We start from the raw sequence: 19,326 nt of genomic DNA on the forward strand, positions 1-19,326 counted from the left end.
TGTATGTATGTGTACACTTGTGTATATTCAAATGAAATATACATGCAACAGTGATAAGTATTTTAATCTTTTCTCTTAATATATATGTATATCTATATCATTATCTATCTTTTTTCATGATAGTTCATGTTTTGTTTTTCAGATATTTTGAAGTAGATGCTCAGTTTCTAAATTATCATATAAATTACAACATATAACAATGTGTTGACTCTCACAACATATCATAACATTCTTGCCCACTTTCCCCCACTAGACATATATTCAGAAGATGAATCACTGGACATTAGATACTTAAAATGTTAAAAAATTTACCAAAGGGTCTAAAGAACTCTTTAAAGAATTAGAAAAATACCATTTTAATTCACATTTCCTCTTATTTACTGTGCTTATTCATGATCCTCTATTTTGGGGAATAATAAACATTTCTAATAACTGAGAATTGCTGAAAATTAGACTTTGCTACTGATCAAAATTTTATCAGACTTGCCTTGATACCTATATACACTAGAGGTGCTGAGACCATTTTGACTCCAATTTATGGTTTAACTTAGGGCTTCCTTGGTGGCTCAGATGGTAAAGAGTCTGCCTGCAGAGGGGGAGACCTGGGTTCAATCCCTGGGTTGGGAAGATCCCCTGGAGAAGGAAATGGCAACCCACTCTAGTACTCTTGCCTGGAAAATCCCATGGATGGAGGAGCCTGGCAGGCTACAGTCCATGGGGTCGCAAAGAGTTGGACACGACTGAGCGACTTCACTTCACTCACTCATGGTTTAATTTGTCCTTTTACATACATATTTTAAGCATTATCCTATTCCATGCCAGGTGCAGTACTTATGAGAGGCTTACATATACACAAGACATGCATCCTGTTCTCAAAGAATGCAGTTTAGAACTGTGCATATAGTAAGTTACTGGATCATCAGAAGATTAAAGCATGTATAAACATATTTTAATGTATAATGGTAACTTACACAAGGGAATGATCAAACATTAGTCAGAAAAGACAACCTAATGAAAGAATACACTGGAAATGGCTCTAAATTATTTTAGAAAGAACCACTTTGACCATGGCCTTCTGAATTTGCTTTGTCTTCACACTATAGATTATGGGATTCATTACAGGAGGGATGAGCAGATAAATGTTGGCAATGAGAGTATGCACAAGGGGAGGGGCATGCTTCCCAAATCTATGTACGAGTGACAAACTGATCATGGGGATGTAGAAGATGGTAACGGCACTTATGTGTGATATACAAGTTCCAAAGGCCTTTTTCTGCTCCTCTGGGGAGGCAATGCTGAGCATGGAGTGGATGATCAGGACATAGGAGAGGAGGATCAAGACAGAGTCCAAGGCAGCAGTAGAGATGACAATGGCCAGACCAAATGCACTGTTGATCTTGGTGTCTGTACATGAAAGCTTCATCACATCAGGGTGGAAGCAATATGAATGGTGCAGAACATGACTTCCACAGAAGGACAGACGCTTAAGGAGCAAGAGTAAAGGAATCAGAGCTGTTGTCCCCCTAACAACAATTGCAAAGCCCACTTTAATGATCCTTGAATTAGTTAAGATTGTGGCATATCTCAGTGGGTTACAGATGGCAATGTAGCGATCAAAGGCCATTACAAGGAGTACCGAGGACTCCATGAATGTAAAACCATGGATGAAGAACATTTGGCCGATGCAGGCATCAAAGCTGATTTCTCGGACATTGAACCAGAAAATACCCATCATGGTGACCAATGTGGAAAGGCATAGTCCTAGGTCCGTGAAGGATAGCATGGAGAGGAAATAGTACATGGGCTCATGAAGGCTTGACTCACTGATGATGATGAACAAGATCATGGCATTCCCTGAGATAGCAATGACATAGAGACAACAGAATGGGATGAAGACCCAGGCATGGTAGGCTTCAAAACCAGGGATGCCAGTCAGAAAGAAGACTGTAGGGTGGAAAATGCTCTGATTGAACGATGGCATGATGAGTGAAGGAGGCAAATTTCACTGGGAAGAATGAGCAAGTCCTACAAAAACAGGGAGGAAAAATGATTTCATGCTTTCCACATATCATATAATTTAGGATCACTAATGAACCATGTCTTGTTCTTAAGTGTAAGTGCATTATTATTTACTCTTATTAGGTTTAGAGTTAATCTTGGTTGATTTAGGGGAACAAACAGAGGACTAAATCCAAATCAGCTGAGTTTTACCAGAGTCCCACTTGTTACCTCTAGGCTTCAGTATATATCTATGTACACAGATATAAGAGGAGATTAGTTTAGATAATGGTAAGATATTTCCCACATCTATGATTCTATGGTCATGGGCAGAGAGAGCATTTTTACACAAATCTAAGACAACACAAATGGAGAAGGAAATGGCAACCCACTCCAGTGTTCTTGCCTGGAGAACCCCATGGATGGAGAAGCCTGGTAGGCTGCAGTCCATGGGGTCGCACAGAGTTGGACATGACTGAAGCGACTTAGCAGCAGCAAGACAACACAAAAGGCAATTCTTCCTACTTCTTCTCTTCTAGCTTTCCAAGACAAAAACCTTAGGAGGTCCATTAAAAGTTTTTACATATGAATTTCTGGGGGAGAAAGTGTTCTCCCCGTCCTACTTCTCCACCATCTTAGAACTACAGGCCAATATCACTGATGAACATAGATGCAAAAATCCTTAACAAAATTTTAGCAATCAGAATCCAACAACACATTAAAAAGATCATACACCATGACCAAGTGGGCTTTATCCCAGGGATGCAAGGATTCTTCAATATCTGCAAATCAATCAATATAATACACCACATTAACAAATTGAAAAATAAAAACCATATGATTATCTCAATAGATGCAGAGAAAGCCTTTGACAAAATTCAACACCCATTTATGATAAAAACTCTCCAGAAAGCAGGAATAGAAGGAACATACCTCAACATAATAAAAGCTATATATGACAAACCCACAGCAAACATTATCCTCAATGGTGAAAAATTGAAAGCATTTCCTCTAAAGTCAGGAACAAGACAAGGGTGCCCACTCTCACCATTACTATTCAACATAGTTTTGGAAGTTCTGGCCACAGCAATCAGAGCAGAAAAAGAAATAAAAGGAATCCAAATTGGAAAAGAAGAAGTAAAACTCTCACTGTTTGCAGATGACATGATCCTCTACATAGAAAACCCTAAAGACTCCACCAGAAAATTACTAGAACTAATCAATGACTATAGTAAAGTTGCAGGATATAAAATCAACACACAGAAATCCCTTGCATTCCTGTACACTAATAATGAAAAAACAGAAAAAGAAATCAAGGAAACAATTCCATTCACCATTGCAACAGAAAGAATAAAATACTTAGGAGCATATCTACCTAAAGAATCTAAAGACCTATATATAGAAAACTATAAAACACTGATGAAAGAAATCAAAGAGGACACTAATAGATGGAGAAGTATACCATGTTCATGGATTGGAAGAATCAATATAGTGAAAATGAGTATACTACCCAAAGCAATTTATAGATTCAATGCAATCCCTATCAAGCTACCAACAGTATTCTTCACAGAGCTAGAACAAATAATTTCAACGTTTGTATGGAAATACAAAAAACCTCGAATAGCCAAAGCTATCTTGAGAAAGAAGAATGGAACTGGAGGAATCAACCTACGTGACTTCAGGCTCTACTACAAAGCCACAGTCATCAAGACAGTATGGTACTGGCACAAAGACAGAAATATAGATCAATGGAACAAAATAGAAAGCCCAGAGATAAATCCATGCACATATGGACACCTTATCTTTGACAAAGAAGGCAAGAATATACAATGGATTAAAGACAATCTCTTTAACAAGTGGTGCTGGGAAAACTGGTCAACCACTTGTAAAAGAATGAAACGGGAACACTTTCTAACACCATTCACAAAAATAAACTCAAAATGGATTAAAGATCTAAATGTAAGACCAGAAACTATGAAACTCCTAGAGGAGAACATAGGCAAAACACTCTCCGACATACATCACAGCAGGATCCTCTATGACCCACCTCCCAGAATATTGGAAATAAAAGCAAAAATAAACAAATGGGAGCTAATTAAACTTAAAAGCTTCTGCACAACAAAGGAAACTATAAGCAAGGTGAAAAGACAGCCTTCAGAATGGGAGAAAATAATAGCAGATGAAGCAACGGACAAACAACTAATCTCAAAAATATACAAGCAACTCCTACAGCTCAATTCCAGAAAAATAAATGACCCAATCAAAAAATGGGCCAAAGAACTAAATAGACATTTCTCCAAAGAAGACATACAGATGGCTAACAAACACATGAAAAGATGCTCAACATCACTCATTATCAGAGAAATGCAAATCAAAACCACTATGAGGTACCATTTCACTCCAGTCAGAATGGCTGTGATCCAAAAGTCTACAAACAATAAATGCTGGAGAGGGTGTGGAGAAAAGGGAACCCTCTTACACTGTTGGTGGGAATGCAAACTAGTACAGGCACTATGGAGAACAGCGTGGAGATTCCTTAAAAAACTGGAAATAGAACTGCCTTATGACTCAGCAATCCCACTGCTGGGCATACACACTGAGGAAACCAGAAGGGAAAGAGACATGTGTACCCCAATGTTCATCGCTGTTTATAATAGCCAGGACATGGAAGCAACCTAGATGTCCATCAGCAGATGAATGGATAAGAAAGCAGTGGTACATATACACAATGGAGTATTACTCAGCCATTGAAAAGAATACATTTGAATCAGTTCTAATGAGGTGGATGAAACTGGAGCCTATTATACAGAGTGAAGTAAGCCAAAAAGAAAAACACCAATACAGTATGCTAACGCATATATATGGAATTTAGAAAGATGGTAGCAATAACCCTGTATACGAGACAGCAAAAGAGACACTGATGTATAGAACAGTCTTTTGGACTCTGTGGGAGAGGGAGAGGGTGGGATGATTTGGGAGAATGGCACTGAAATACGTATAATATCATATATGGAATGAGTCGACAGTCCAGGTTCAATGCATGATACTGGATGCTTGGGGCTGGTGCTCTGGGATAACCCAGAGGGATGGTATGGGGAAGGGAGGAGGGAGGAGGGTTCAGGATGGGTAACACATGTATACCTGTAGTGGATTAATTTTGATATTTGGCAAAACCAATACAATATTGTAAAGTTTTAAAATAAAATAAAATTAAAAAAAAAAGTTTTTACATATCCAATGAAAACCGTATAGTTAAGATACTATTAAATATTTTACAGAATAAAATATGCAAGAGGTAATGATAAAAATGAAATACTAAGAAAAGTCTTTCAATCTGTACAAATAGACTACAGTGTATATAGTTGGTAAATAAAGCATTTATTCAAGTAGTAACTGTGAACCTAACTATGTTTAATGAAAATTCTCCCTGAAGAAATAGGGCTTAAGTTAAACTTAACAAGAGCAAATGAAGTCATTGCAAGCAGATAATAATTGGAGCAAAACTATCTAAGTGTAATTCTTAATATTCCATTATTACAGAAGAGATATTGATGTATGGCAAAACCAATACATTATTGTAAAGTGAAAAAAAATACCAAAAAAATAAAAAATAAAAATTTCACGTTATGTTCAAAATAAAAAAAAGAAAATGAATTGAGGGGTTTGAGGTAGGGCTGTGGACCCTCAGAAAGCCTCATTAAGAAAGGATGCATCTCTGTTCAGATGGTGGATAATGACTCTGAACTATCTTCTCTGTTTGAGGATATAAGCATAGACTCAAATCACATCAATAAATCTCTAGGATCAAAGAAGTTCTTCTAAGTGTGTCTTAAGTTTTCTGATACCCTATTTTTATCTGTGGAAAGAAATTTTGGTTTTTAAAGTATGTGTATATCCTCTCTCATTCATGAATGTGTTCCTTCAACAAATATGTATTAATAAATAACTGACAAGATGACAATGTGGAAGGAATAGAATTAGAATCAAACCTAGCACTCCAACATGGCTGATACATGATTTGGGAAAAACAAATAACTCTGTGTAAGTTAACTTAATGAGTTTTTTGCAGCCTAAATGAACAAGGAGTGGCTTCAACTTCAGTGGGAATAACTGGTTATAGAACTTGTGATGAGAGCATTTGAGAAGAAGCGATACAAATGTTCAATATAGGCAGCCCTTGGAGGACTTACTAAAAAAATTACTGGAAATTTTGAATTAAGAGGAAATGCATACAAAATTAAAATTCATGGATTTTGAGTTAGCCCTTGGATCTCAGCTGCAAGAAAGACCTCACTTTGCCTTGCAGGAATTAGAATATGTACTTACCTCTGCATTCTAAACAAAGTATTCCTGCCCTGACAATACAGATTGAGAGTTAAACTGACACCTGGGTTGAAGTCATAGGAATGGTGAAAAATATCTTAGAAAAATAAAATCTAGCAGGAGGAGGCCTGGAAAAAAGGCCTTGGGGAATAGCAGTATTTAAGGAAAAGACAGTAGCACCTTCTATTGAGACAGCAGAGGCAGGGCTAGCAAGGTGTAAATGAACCCCAGGAAAACACAAGGACTTTATCAGTTTTTCTCAGACCTTTGATCTCAGAGCTAGGAAAAATAGTGTGTAAGAGTGTCTATTGAAAAAAAAAAAAAGAGTATCTATTGAATAATTGAATTGAATTGTATCTGATAATACTGATAGACCCTAGACACTTAATATTAGGCATTTTGTGGTTCCTGATATAGATCCCTTCGGATGAGAAGTAGAGTTCATGTAAACATACTGGTATATAGTAATATAGGAGATAAACTAACAATTTTCTTATTAACCTGGCGTTTATCTTTAATACTTGAACTTTGCTCAAATTTAGATCTGATGATAAAAACAAATTTTTCTGAAGTCATTTTGTTATTGTTTAGTCGCTCAGTCATATCCGACTCTTTGTGACCCCGTGGATGCAAAGGCTTCCCGGTCCTTCACTATCTCCTGGAATTTGCTCAAACACATATCCGTTGAGTCAATGATGCCATCCAACCATCTCATCCTCTGTCCCCTCCTTCTCCTCCTGCCTCAATCTTTCCCAGCATCAGAGTCTTTTCCAATAAGTTGGCTCTTCCCGTCAGGTGGCCAAAAGATTGGAGCTTCAGCTTCAGTCTTTCCAATGAATATTCAGGGTTGGTATCCTTCAGGATTGACTGGTTTTATCTCCTTGCTGTCCAATGGACAGTCTTTTTCAGCACTATAAATCGAAAGCATCAATTCTTCTGTACTCAGCCTACTTTATGGTCCAACTCTCACATCCATACATGAGTACTGGAAAAACCATAGCTTTGACTATATGGACCTTTGTTGGCAAAGTGATGTCTCTGATTTTTACATGCTGTCTAGGTTTGTCATAGCTTTTCTTACAAGGAGCAAGCATTTTGTTTGTTTGTTTTTTTAATTTCATGACTACAGTCACTGTCCGCTGTGATTTTGGGAGCCCAAGAAAATAAAGTCTGTCACTGTTTCCATTTTTTCGCCATTATTTGCCATTAAGTGATGGGACTGGATGCCATGATTTCGGTTTTTGAATGCTGAATTTTAAGCCAGCTTTTTCACTCTACTCTTTCACCTTCATCAAGAGCCTTTTTAGTTCCTCTTTGCTTTCTGCCATTAGGGTCATATCATCTAATGCACATTACCTGAGGGTTTTCTTTTCCGTCTTTTTTTTGTATAGATGCTAAACCCCCACCAAGTGGAACAAATTAACTACTTGATGACCAGGAGCAAGTTACCCCAGACTTACTGGAACCTAAGACTGATAACATTAACAACCTGTGACAATACCTTGTTTCCTCATCATCATCCAATCAGAGAATTGTGCACAAGCTGTTTACTGGCCCTGGGACACCTCTCCCTCACCTTGCCTTTAAAAATGCTTTTCTGAACCCCAGGTGATCCATGAGTTCGAGTGTTTTGAGCACAAGCTGTCTTGAACTCCTTGCTTGTTGCTCTGCACTAAATGCTGCACTTTTCTTCACCACGATCAGTAGATGAGCTTTACTGCACAAAGGCAAGCGGACCTACGTTTGGTTCCATAGCAGAAGCAGGCTCTTGGGTTAATGCTCTTTTTACTATAGTAAATAAATTATGAGACTTCAGTGGATTAGCCAAATATCCAAGTTAGTCTTCTCCTTAACAGTAGTGATAATATTTCAACGTCTCCTACAGGCCAAACAGTTTACATCATTTTCTCTCTTTGTCTAAATCATTCTTTCCACTCTTCTGTAAGTTTCTTATGGTATCATTTTTCAACTGATAAAATCAAAGGGAAACATAGTAAGGTCTACTCTAATTCAGAGAACTGTTAAGTAAAATGCATAAGCAGGAATATCTTTCCCTTTTTAAAATTCTGATTCTTAAACTACTCTTGCCTGTTCTTGTACCAAAACTAATGAGCAACTAGCAAATAACTATTCTTGGAAAGATACATTTAAATGTCTCTTTTTTCCCTCCATGGGGAATTCTTTAAGGACTTTGACTTAAACATTCTGTAAGCAGACCATCAAGAACCTGTAAATATATTGCCCCATTACAAAGCTTCACATCTATTACTGTCACAACATGCATCATGTATTACTAGCTTTTTCACAGATGAGAACATTGAGGCAAAGATTACAAAACAAATGTTCAGCAAAGTCATGTTACTTTCTCACTTTTATCCATGTGGCAAATCTAAGAATTGAACTCTGTTCTTTATGAATTCACTCTGCTCTCTTCACTTATTTTTAAAACATCTTAAAAATGTGGAATGAATGAATACATGCTTATGACTGCAGTAGATATTTTCATAACTATTTTGAACTATAAAGCAATTGTTTTCAATTGATACAATATATTGATATTTATGGGGGGCTTCGCTGGTGGCTCAGTGGTAAAGAACTTGCTTACAATGCAGGAGATGTCAGTTCAGTCCCTGGATTGGGAAGATCCCCTGGAGAAAGAAATGGCAACCCACTCCAGTTTTTTTTTTCCTGGGAAATCCCATGAACAGAGGAGCCCGGTGTGCTATAGTCTATGCGGTCACAAAATGAGTTAGACTTAGTGACTACACAACAATAAATGGATATATATATATATATCCATATATAATATACAAACCTCTTTAATATGTACTACTGAGTTCACCAGTTTCCTGTGCACAGTTGGCTTTATAAACTATATGAAGATTTATACAGTTCCTGATGTATTCATAAAAGACTTGCTGCACTGAAACACTGACCTCAAGCAAAGACTTTCTGGGTCTGGAAAGGGAGATTTGATCCTTTGAAAGTCAGACCAGGCTTTAGCAGAGAGTCTTTAAAAGAGAATTATCTCCATCTCACAAACCTACAAGCAGAAAGGTCTCTTTCCTAAGGCTGGGGAAATACTTACTCATCACCCTACCCCCTTAATCCAACTGCAAAGAAGCTGTCTTTTTTCCGGAGAACTCATAGGGACTTTTCTGGAATGATCGAACTCTCAGACTTGAGAAAGAAAGACTTTATAAGGAGCCCAGGATCTGCCGGGTGAGAGCTGTTTCCTCAGCAGAAAAACAATTCCTAGGAGAGAACTCCACACAGCTGCGTCCTGCTAACCCTTTACGCCCCAAACAACTGACTGTGGAGAGCAGTTTCTTTTCAGACTAACTTCTCTTTTTTTTCCCCAAAAGATAATCCTGAAGATGGATTATGATTGTGGTTCTCATTGAAAAGCAATTTTACCTCTGTACAACTTACAAGACAGCAGCTCAACTAACGAGCATATGAAAACATACTCCATATCATGTCATCAGGGAAATGAAATTAAGCCTGTAATAAAATACCACTATATACTCCACATCATAAGTCATCAGGGATATGAAATTAAGATAGTGATAAAATACCACTGCACACCTTTTAAAATGCAAAATTTCCAAAATTGATATCAAATTCTGGTGAGGATTTGGAGCAACAATAACTCCCATTCATTGCTGATGGAAATGCAAAATGGTATTTCCCCTTTAGAAGACAGTTTGATGGTTTCTTACAAAATTAAACGTACTCATATCATAAAACCAAGCAGCTATACTTCTTACTATATACCCAAAAGAGTAAACCAAAAGATCACACATGGATGTTTACAGAAATTTTATTCATAATTGCCAAAATTTGGAAACAACCAAGATGCCCATCAGTAGGTGACTGGATAAACTGATATATCTAAAAAATGGATTATTTGTAGTGCTAAAAAGGAATTAACTTCTAAGTCATGAAAAAACATGAAGGAAACCTATTAGAGTCAATCATAATGGCTATATATGACTTTCTGGAGAGGGCAAACTATTGGAGATAATAAAAAGATCAGTGATAAACAGAATTTGAGGGGAGGGAGGAATTCATACATGGAACATTGAGGATTTTTAGGACAGTGATAATACTCTGTATGATACTATAATGTTGGATACATGTCATTATAATTTGTCCATAACCACAGACTACACAGCACCAAGCATAAACCCTTATGTAAACTACAGACTTTGGGTAATAATGATGTATTCATTAATGTAGGTTTATCAGTTGCAAACAATGAAGCACTCTGCTGTGGGGCACAGGGGTCACTGTTGTTAATGGATGGAGAGCATACACATGTGTAGGGGCAAGAAATAGATGGGAAATCTCTGCACCTCCCCCTCAATTTGCTGTGAACCTGAAACTTCTCTAAAGAGTAAAGCCAATTCTTTTTTTGAAGGGAACAGCTAGAGATAATAAAACTTTGTGTCTCTGATGTGTCCCTTGCCAGCTTACAGAAGCAATAGGCTCTTCTGATGACTGGCCTGAAACTGACACTAGTGTATTCATCCCCGTGATGGAGATATTAACCATGTTTAACGGACAGTCTCCGTCAAAACTGTGGAGACACATAAGCAGCCTTCAGTCTTTGTCCGCTTGATACAGTCTTTGACAATTTGTGGTAAACTGAGAAGGTTGGTGAGTGTCAAGTCCAATAATTAATCTTGCTTCTTGGCGGAGAAGACTACGCTAAGAGAACATTGCCTTGCAAAGGTCTGCTATATGGAAGAAGAGGATGAGGTAACTATACCACTAGAATTATTGCAGAGCAGAGACCTTACTTATCCTATTTAATTTTTTTCCCCCTTCTGTTGCAAGATTATAGATCCCCAGTGTAAGGAAAAAGCAATTTGTCGAGATTGCAGTGGTCAGTCTCTCTTGCTCCATGGCCTCTCACTCTCCCTCCACCTTTAGTAAATACATGGTTATGTAACAACCGAGGTCATTTATAGCACTGCACATATGCAATGACCTATATCAGCACAACCTGAAAAGCTCTTGTAGTTGAGTTGCATAGGCTGTGTCCACTGGGTCAACCATAGGAGAGTACGGCATGGCTGCTGCTGTTGCCTTCCAACCAGCAGAGAATAAACCTACAGTTCCTTGCGTCTTTTTCCAGCGTCCCCACTTGCGCCTTGCCAGCCCTGGGTTTAGTGAGACACCCAGGAAAGTCTGAAAAGACATGTTCGTTTCCAGGAGTTCATCAAGAACCTAATGAGATATGCTGCCATTTTTGGATATCTTCTGCATTAATAGAAGCATTGTCTTCCCCCAGAAAGCACTTCAGCAGATGTGGGAGACTTTTTTTGAAGACCTGGATAAGTTTGCTAGGAAATATGTGAAACTCAGTGGGAAAAAATGCACAATTCAAATAAGTTTTCAAGATATAAAAGCAAACAGAGATGCCCAGGCTGCTATAGAGATATAAATATGAAAATCCTGCTGGCTATGCTAAGGATTCCAACTAGAATGGTGCTAGTCCGTGAACAGGGCTGCAGGAAAGGCTCCACAGCAGAACTTCAGGCTTTCTCAGCACAAGCCCAAGGGCTTTAAATTATTCATCAGCCCGGGAATAATAAGCAGTGGGTACACAGACAGAGGGGAAGATGATCAGTGTTTCTTCAGAGAGTGTCTTGTCTAATTGACCTGTCCCAGGATTTGACCAGTTCAAATACTTTCTCTGCACACACCTACCCAGCTAGAGCTGTATCCTGAAATGCTGTCTTTCTACTCTTTCTGCTTCAGCCCTCCTGAACACATCTTCAAGTTCCTAAAAATGACATGCTTTTTTTCCCTCCTCTGAGCCTTGTCTCATTCTGTTCTCCAAGGTAATATTAAAGTGTTTATTTATTCCAAAATTCTTTCTCAAATGCTAGCATAAAAGAGATTTTATTTTGTATTGACATAAAATTTATGTTTGTATTAAAATAGCTTCTTTCTCCTAGATGTTCTGATTTCAGACTTAAGGATAAATTAATGACAGTGGAGTATTGTGAGTCTTTTAAAAATTTTGTTTTGATTTTGTTTTGTTTGCAATTTGTATTTTAGTTCTCCTGCTTCATGATTTCCTAATATTGTGCTCAATCTGCCAATAGGATAAAACACACCACAGCTGTGGCCTGTGTCTGCAGCATTTCTTTAACCTTCTATGATCTCCTTCTACCCTCTAATCTCCTGCCTTCATGCCTAACTCCCCATGGGAAAATCCTCATTTCCTAAAATCTCATTTTAGCAATTATATTTTGTTAGCCCCCCTTGACTGTATGGGGCTAGGTTGTTCCAATACCTATATGATCTACATCAGTGCTTCTCAAATGTGAATGCCAATGAGTTTCTTAGGCATCTTACAAAAAGGCATATATTTTATTCAGTACATCTGATATTCTGCATTTCTTCTATTTTTAGAATTTTTTTTTTATTGGAGTATAGTTGCTTTACAATGTTGTGTTAATTTCTCAGTTCATTTCAGTCGCTCAGTCATGTCCGACTCTTTGCAACCCCATGGACTGCAGGACGCTAGGCTTGCCTGTCTATCACCAACTCCCAGAGCTTACTCAAACTCATGTCCATCAAGGCGGTGATGCCATCCAACCATCTGATCCTCTGTCGTCCCTTTCTCTTCCCGCCTTCAATCTTTCCCAGCATCAGGGTCTTTTCCAATGAGTCGGGTCTTTTGCAATGATTCAGGTCTTTGCATGAGGTGGCCAAAGTATTGGAGTTTCAGCTTCAGCATCAGTCCTTTCAATGAATATTCAGGACTGATTTCCTTTAGGAGGGACTGGTTGGATCTCCTTGCAGTCTAAGGGATTCTCAAGAGTCTTCTCCAACATCACAGTTCAAAAGCATCAATTCTTTAGTGCTCAGCTTTCTTTATGGTCCAACTCTCACTCCATACATGACTACTGGAAAAACCATAGCTTGACTAGATGGACCTTTGTTGACAAAGTAATGTCTCTACTTTATAATATACTGTCTAGGTTGGTCATAGATTTTCTTCCAAGGAGCAAGTGTCTTTGAATTTCATGGCTGCAGTCACAATCTGCAGTGATTTTGGAGCCCAAGAAAATAAAGTCTCTCACTGTTTCCATTGTTTCCCCATCTATTTGCAATGAGGTGATGGCACTGGATGCCACGATCTTCATTTTCTGAATGTTGAGTTTTAAGTCAACTTTTTCACTCTCTTCTTTCATTTTCATCAAGAGGCTCTTTAGTTCTTCACTTTCTGCCATAAGGGTGGTGTCATCTGCATATCTGAGGTTATTGATATTTCTCCTGGCAATCTTGATTCCAGCTTTGTCTGGCTCTAGGTGAGTGATCACATCATCGTGGTTATCTGGACCATGAAAATCTTTTTTGTACAGCTCTTCTGTGTATTCTTGAAACCTCTTTGTAATATCTTCTACTTCTGTTAGGTCCTTACCATTTCTGTCCTTTATTGTGCCCATCTTTGCATGAAATGTTTCCTTGGTATCTCTAATTTTCTTAAAGAGATCTCTAGTCTTTCCCATTCTATTGTTTTCCTCTATTTTTTTCCATTGGTTACTGAGGAAGGCTTTCTTATCTCTCCTTGCTGTTCTTTGGAACTCTGCATTCAAATGGGTGTATCTTTCCTTTTCTCTTTTGCTTTTTGCTTCTCTTCTTTTCTCAGCTATTTATAAGGCCTCCTCAGACTACCATTTTGCCTTTTTGCATTTCTTCTTCTTGGGGATGGTCTTGATCACTGCCTCCTATAAAATGTCACAAACCTCCATCCTGCAGGCATTCTGTCCATCAGATCTAATCCCTTGAATCTGTTTGTCACTTCCACTGTATAACTGTAAGGGATTTGATTTAGGTCATACCTAAATGATCTAGTGGTTTTCCCTACTTTCTTCAATTTAAGTCTGAATTTGGCAAGAAGGAGTTCATGATCTGAGCTACAATCAGCTCCCAGTCATGTTTTTGCTTACTGTATAGAGCTTCTCCATCTTTGGCTGCATAGAATATAATCAATCTGATTTTGGTATTGGCCATCTGGTGATGTCCATGTGTAGAGTCTTCTCTTGTGCTGTTGGAAGAGGGTGTTTGCTATGACCAGTGTGTTCTCTTGGCAAAACTCTGTGTTAGTTTCTACAGCACAGCGAAGTGAATCCATCATGCATATACATATATCCCATCTTTTTAAAAATTTCCTTCATTAAGTCATGATAGAGCATTGTATAGAGTTCCCCGTGCTATACAGTGGGTTCTCATTAATTATCTATTTAATATATAGTATCAATCCTAATCTTCCAGTTCATCCCATCCCCTCCTTTCCTCTTTGGTGTCCAGATGTTTGTTCTCTACCTCTGTTTCTCTATTCCTGTTTTGTCAATAAGATCACCTACACCGATTTTTTTCAGATTCCACATATATGAGTTAATATAGAATATTTGTTTTTCTCTCTCTGACTTACTTCACTCTGTGTGACAGTCTCTAAGTCCATCCATATTTCTACAAAGGACCCAATTTCATTCCTTCCTATGGCTGAGTAATATTCCATTGTATGTATGTGCCATATCTTCTTTAACCATTCTCCTTTTGATGGACATTTAGGTTGTTTCCAAATCCTGACTTTCATAAATGGAGCTGCAGTGAACACAGGGGTGCCTGTGTCTTTTTGAATTATAGTTTTCTCTGGACATATGCCCAGTAGTGGGATTGCTGGGTCACATGGTTGTCTATTTTTAGGTTTTTAAGTAAGTCCCATACTGTTCTCCTTACTGACTATATCAATTTACATCCCCACCCACAGTGCAAAAGAGTTCCCTTTTCTCCACACCTTATTCTGCCTTTCTAACAAGCTTCCAGGGATGCCAATACTATTGTTACTAGTCAGAATTCTCGCACTGTTTAATCAATAGAAACTGATAAGAGGCCAGATGAGAAATTCAGGGAAGGGTTTATTGGGACTTACACTGCAGAACAAGGGACAGAAAACAAGTAACACATTTCATTGCTCACTCCCTAAGGAGGAATGATCTGGCCCCTTAAATGGGATGAGGCTAGAGGCAAGTCCAGGGGTCAGGCCAGAAGGCTGGCATGGGTGCTCTGCCCACCTCTTGGTGGAGCTGTGTGCAGGGATCATGCACAGTGCCCTGCTTTTGCTCTTGACACTTCAGAAGTGGCAGCTGAAGTTTTTGGTCTTTTTGCATCTTGTTCATAATTTGCCACAACTGTACATGCATGCAGTTATTTTTAACCCCTTATTGTTTATTTGCATTTTGTTGCTACAGGAGATATTGTCCAATTGCAAACACTGAAGCAAAGGGTTGCAGGTCCCAGAACCCATCCCATCTCACTGTAGATCTCTATTAATTCCCCTTTTTGTGTAATTATCATATGACATTATAATTCCCCATGTAATTATATCCTCCACTAGAGTCTGTGCATTTGGGCAATGTTACACCCTCAGATCTTTTTCAATAGCATATATTGTGCATACAATGTTTTTGAAAAGATGAATGAATAAAGAATTTTGATGGAAGCACATACGACATGCTGGAAGCAGAGAGGAATGAAATAAATAGGAAGAATAAGAATAGCTGGAAGAAGTTAATACAGAGAAAATAGGAAGAGCTACATTTCTTCATGGGCATCCCTCATGGCTCAGCAGTAAAGAATCTGCCTGCAGTGCAGGAGACACGGGGTTCAATGCCTGGGTTGGGAAAATCCCTTGGAGAAGGAAATGGAAACTTGCTCCAGTATTCTTGCCTGGGAAATCCCATGGTTAGAGGAGCCTGACAGACTATCGTCCATGGGGTCACAAAAGAGTTGGACATTACTTTGCGACCAAACAACAATAACACGTTTCTTTGTCCACTAAAATCAAATGGTTATGTTGGCCAAGTCAGCAAGGAAGGAGAAACTGCTGTTAATTTGACAAGACTGAATCAAAGAGAAGAGGAGAAATTAGACTTTCACCAGATCACACAGGGCCGGTACACATTGTAGGACCTTAATCGTTTTCGTGAATAGTGACCCAAACACAACATTCATTAATGCAGCAACCAGGTTTTGCTGCAGTTACTACTGTTTGCTTACTTTTAAGTTTATTTCTACAATTTTGACACATTAGATTGCCTGATCTGCCTCTGGCCTCTTGCTTCTGTCTCAGACTTTGTGTCTTTCAGAACCTATACTGTTTGCTGTTACTGCTAAGTCGCTTCAGTCGTGTCCGACTCTGTGCGACCACATAGACGGCAGCCCACCAGGCTCCTCCGTCCCTGGGATTCTCCAGGCAAGAACACTGGAGTGGGTTGCCATTTCCTTCTCCAATAACACTGCCCTAGAAAACCCTCAGCCCTGATTCCTGCTTTCCCATTTCCTGATTCAGGATGACCATCAACATCAGCTGCTATATACATGAATTTTAAAGGTTCTATAACACCCTATGACTCAATATAAATGTTTTATTTCTACACCATTGAGAATTGTCTACATTCACTTCTGTGAATAATGCTGCAATAAATGTTCCCCTACATGAAATGTGGCTGGCATCTCTAATATTTTTCCTTTAAATGAATTTCTAGAAATGAAATATTATGGGCATTTTAAAGCATTGATATATTGGAAGATTCACTTCCATAAAGTTTATGTGTGTGTGCTCAGTCATGTCCAACTCTTTGTGACCCCATGGACTATATCCTGCCAGGCTCCTCTGTCCATGGAATTTCCCAGGCAGGAATACTGGACTGAGTTGCCATTTCTTATTCCATTCATGAAGTTTATAAAAATATTGTAAAATAGTGCTTATTGTTGTCATTGCTGTGTAGTTGCTAAGTTGTATCTGACTTTTTGTGATCCCGTGGATCCTGGCCTGTCAGGCTCCTCTGTCCATGGGATTTCCCAGGCAAGAATACTTCCCAGGTTGCCATTTTCTTCTCCAGGGATCTTTCTGACCCAGAGATTGAACCTGTGTCTTTTGCATTAGCAGGTGGGTTCTTTACCACTGAGCCACCAGGGAAGCCAAAATAGTGCTTAGCACTATTCCCTATAACAGAGACTGGGATACAACACTGTGAAGTATGTTTAAAAAGTTTTGCGGATTTGTTAGGAAAGAGTTTTTACTGTTTACTGTAATCAAATGTTGATACTCAATAAGTAATATTTATTGCCACTCCCTATGCTACAATTGTTTTTGTTTGTTTTTAGTTCTATTCTTTCTGTTTGGATTAACAAGTCTGGCACATATTAACATGGAGTTGAATGACATCACAGACTGTGGTATGTTTCCCAGATTCAATGTTATTGATATTGATATTTTGAGAACTGCATATGCCTGTTGCAACAAATTTTATTGAGGGATATTTTGCTCAGGTTTTTCAGAAGGTTGGATTGATATACCAGCTGCTCTTCTCCTAGGCTAGTGTGAGAGAAGAGCAGTGAGAAGGGCCATATATTGAAAGTCTGTGCACCCATGTGTGGATCAGTGTATCACCAGATCCCTGTGTACACACCAAGCTCTGTCACAGAAGGCACACAATGCTACTGTAGTAACTCTACTGTTTTGAGAGAAAAGTAACATTTGTGTCTAGAGGAAAAATAATTCTGGTATTGTCAAGTAGTTTTTGAGATCTCAGGCAGCATTCAATGCCCTAGAATTTGCCCAGCCTGGTAGAGGAAATGTTTTCACACACCTTCAGTTCATTGTGAGGACACACAACAGAACAAAACTTCATTTGCAAAATATAAACATACACAGTGACAATATGTTAATATCCAATCTGGTATACAGGCATGAATGTGTGCTATGGGTTTAGAACATCTTGAATTGGAATCAGTGGTAAATGGATGGTCATGTGAAATGCTCTAGGGAATGAGTTTTAAACATGAAAACTCTCCAATTGGCCACGCTTTGAATAGTGGTTGTGCCACTTATTAACTGAGAGACTGAAGTAAGTTATTTAAATCTTGGCAACAGCGTATATCAAAGGACTACTAGATTCTTCTTCCAAATTTATTATCTTATAGTTGTCAAGAGTCTCACTGAGCTAAAACCAAGGCATCAGCAGGGCTACGCTACGTTCTTTCCTAGAGAGTCTAAGAGGGTCTAGGGAAGGATCAATATGCTGCCTTTTCTCCTTCTAGAGGCTGCCCACTTTCCTTAGCTGCCCACTTTCCTTGCCACCTTCAAAGCCAGTAACAGTGGTCAAGTCTTCCTCATACTGCCATCTCTCTGGTTCTCCACTTTTCAGGACTCATATGATTAGATTGGGCCTACCCAGATTATACAAGGTAATCTCCCATCTCCAGGACTTCAACTTCAATCACATCTTCAAAATCCCTTCTGTCCTGTAAAGCTAACATACTTACAGGTTCCAGGATAATAACATATTATTATCCAGGTCATCTCTGGGGGCCATTATTTTGCCTACCATAAGCATTTGGCATAATAACTTTGGCACAGAATACATAACCAAATATTTCTATCATTGTTTTGTTACATTATAAAACACAAAATATTTCAGGCCAAGACATTTTCTGTGGTGAAACAGAGTTGGTGGTAGGGATGGAAGCAGGGAAAACAGTTAGGAAATTTCTGAAAATATCCAAGTGAGAGATAATTGTGTTTTGGATAAGGGAGGCATTTTGGGAGGTGATTAAGAGTGATTAAATTCTGGTTGTGTTTTCAAACATATTGGCATGATTTTCCAGTCGTCTGTATACAGAGTGTAAGAGAGAAATCACAGATGACTCTAAGAGTAGTCCAGAAATGGTGGCAATATTTAAGGATATAAAGGTACCGTAAGTAGAGAAGATGGATCTCCCAAAGAAATCTGTGGGTACTAATTACCAAAGACTAAGGAAGATAATATTCACCTCACATCAGACGTACTCAGATGTGCAATGTAAGATCCTCCACATTTGAACACAAGTAGGCAGAACCCCAAATTACTGTGATTCGTTTTCTTCCACCTAGCGGGATGGGACTTTAAAACAGAAAATAGGTTGAGTTATGCA

At 38.6% G+C, this 19,326-nt stretch overlaps 1 protein-coding gene across 1 annotated transcript; it reads right to left on the reverse strand.

Moving 5' to 3' along the window:
* Window positions 1-1,036: 1,036 nt before the first annotated feature.
* LOC109569002 (olfactory receptor 51F2-like) lies at window positions 1,037-2,029 on the reverse strand. Its single transcript, XM_019974340.2, has one exon. It carries the CDS (start codon window positions 1,979-1,981, stop codon window positions 1,037-1,039), a length of 945 nt encoding a protein of 314 aa, XP_019829899.2. The 5' UTR covers window positions 1,982-2,029.
* Between the last annotated feature and the right edge of the window lie 17,297 nt (window positions 2,030-19,326).

The sequence above is a fragment of the Bos indicus genome, chromosome 15 (assembly GCF_029378745.1).
Source record: "Bos indicus isolate NIAB-ARS_2022 breed Sahiwal x Tharparkar chromosome 15, NIAB-ARS_B.indTharparkar_mat_pri_1.0, whole genome shotgun sequence".
Classification (NCBI taxonomy): domain Eukaryota; kingdom Metazoa; phylum Chordata; class Mammalia; order Artiodactyla; family Bovidae; genus Bos; species Bos indicus.

What these genes read in the sequence shown, in the direction of transcription:
- LOC109569002 (XM_019974340.2), bottom strand. Translation starts at nt 1,981, where the DNA reads ATGCCATCGTTCAATCAGAGCATTTTCCACCCTACAGTCTTCTTTCTG.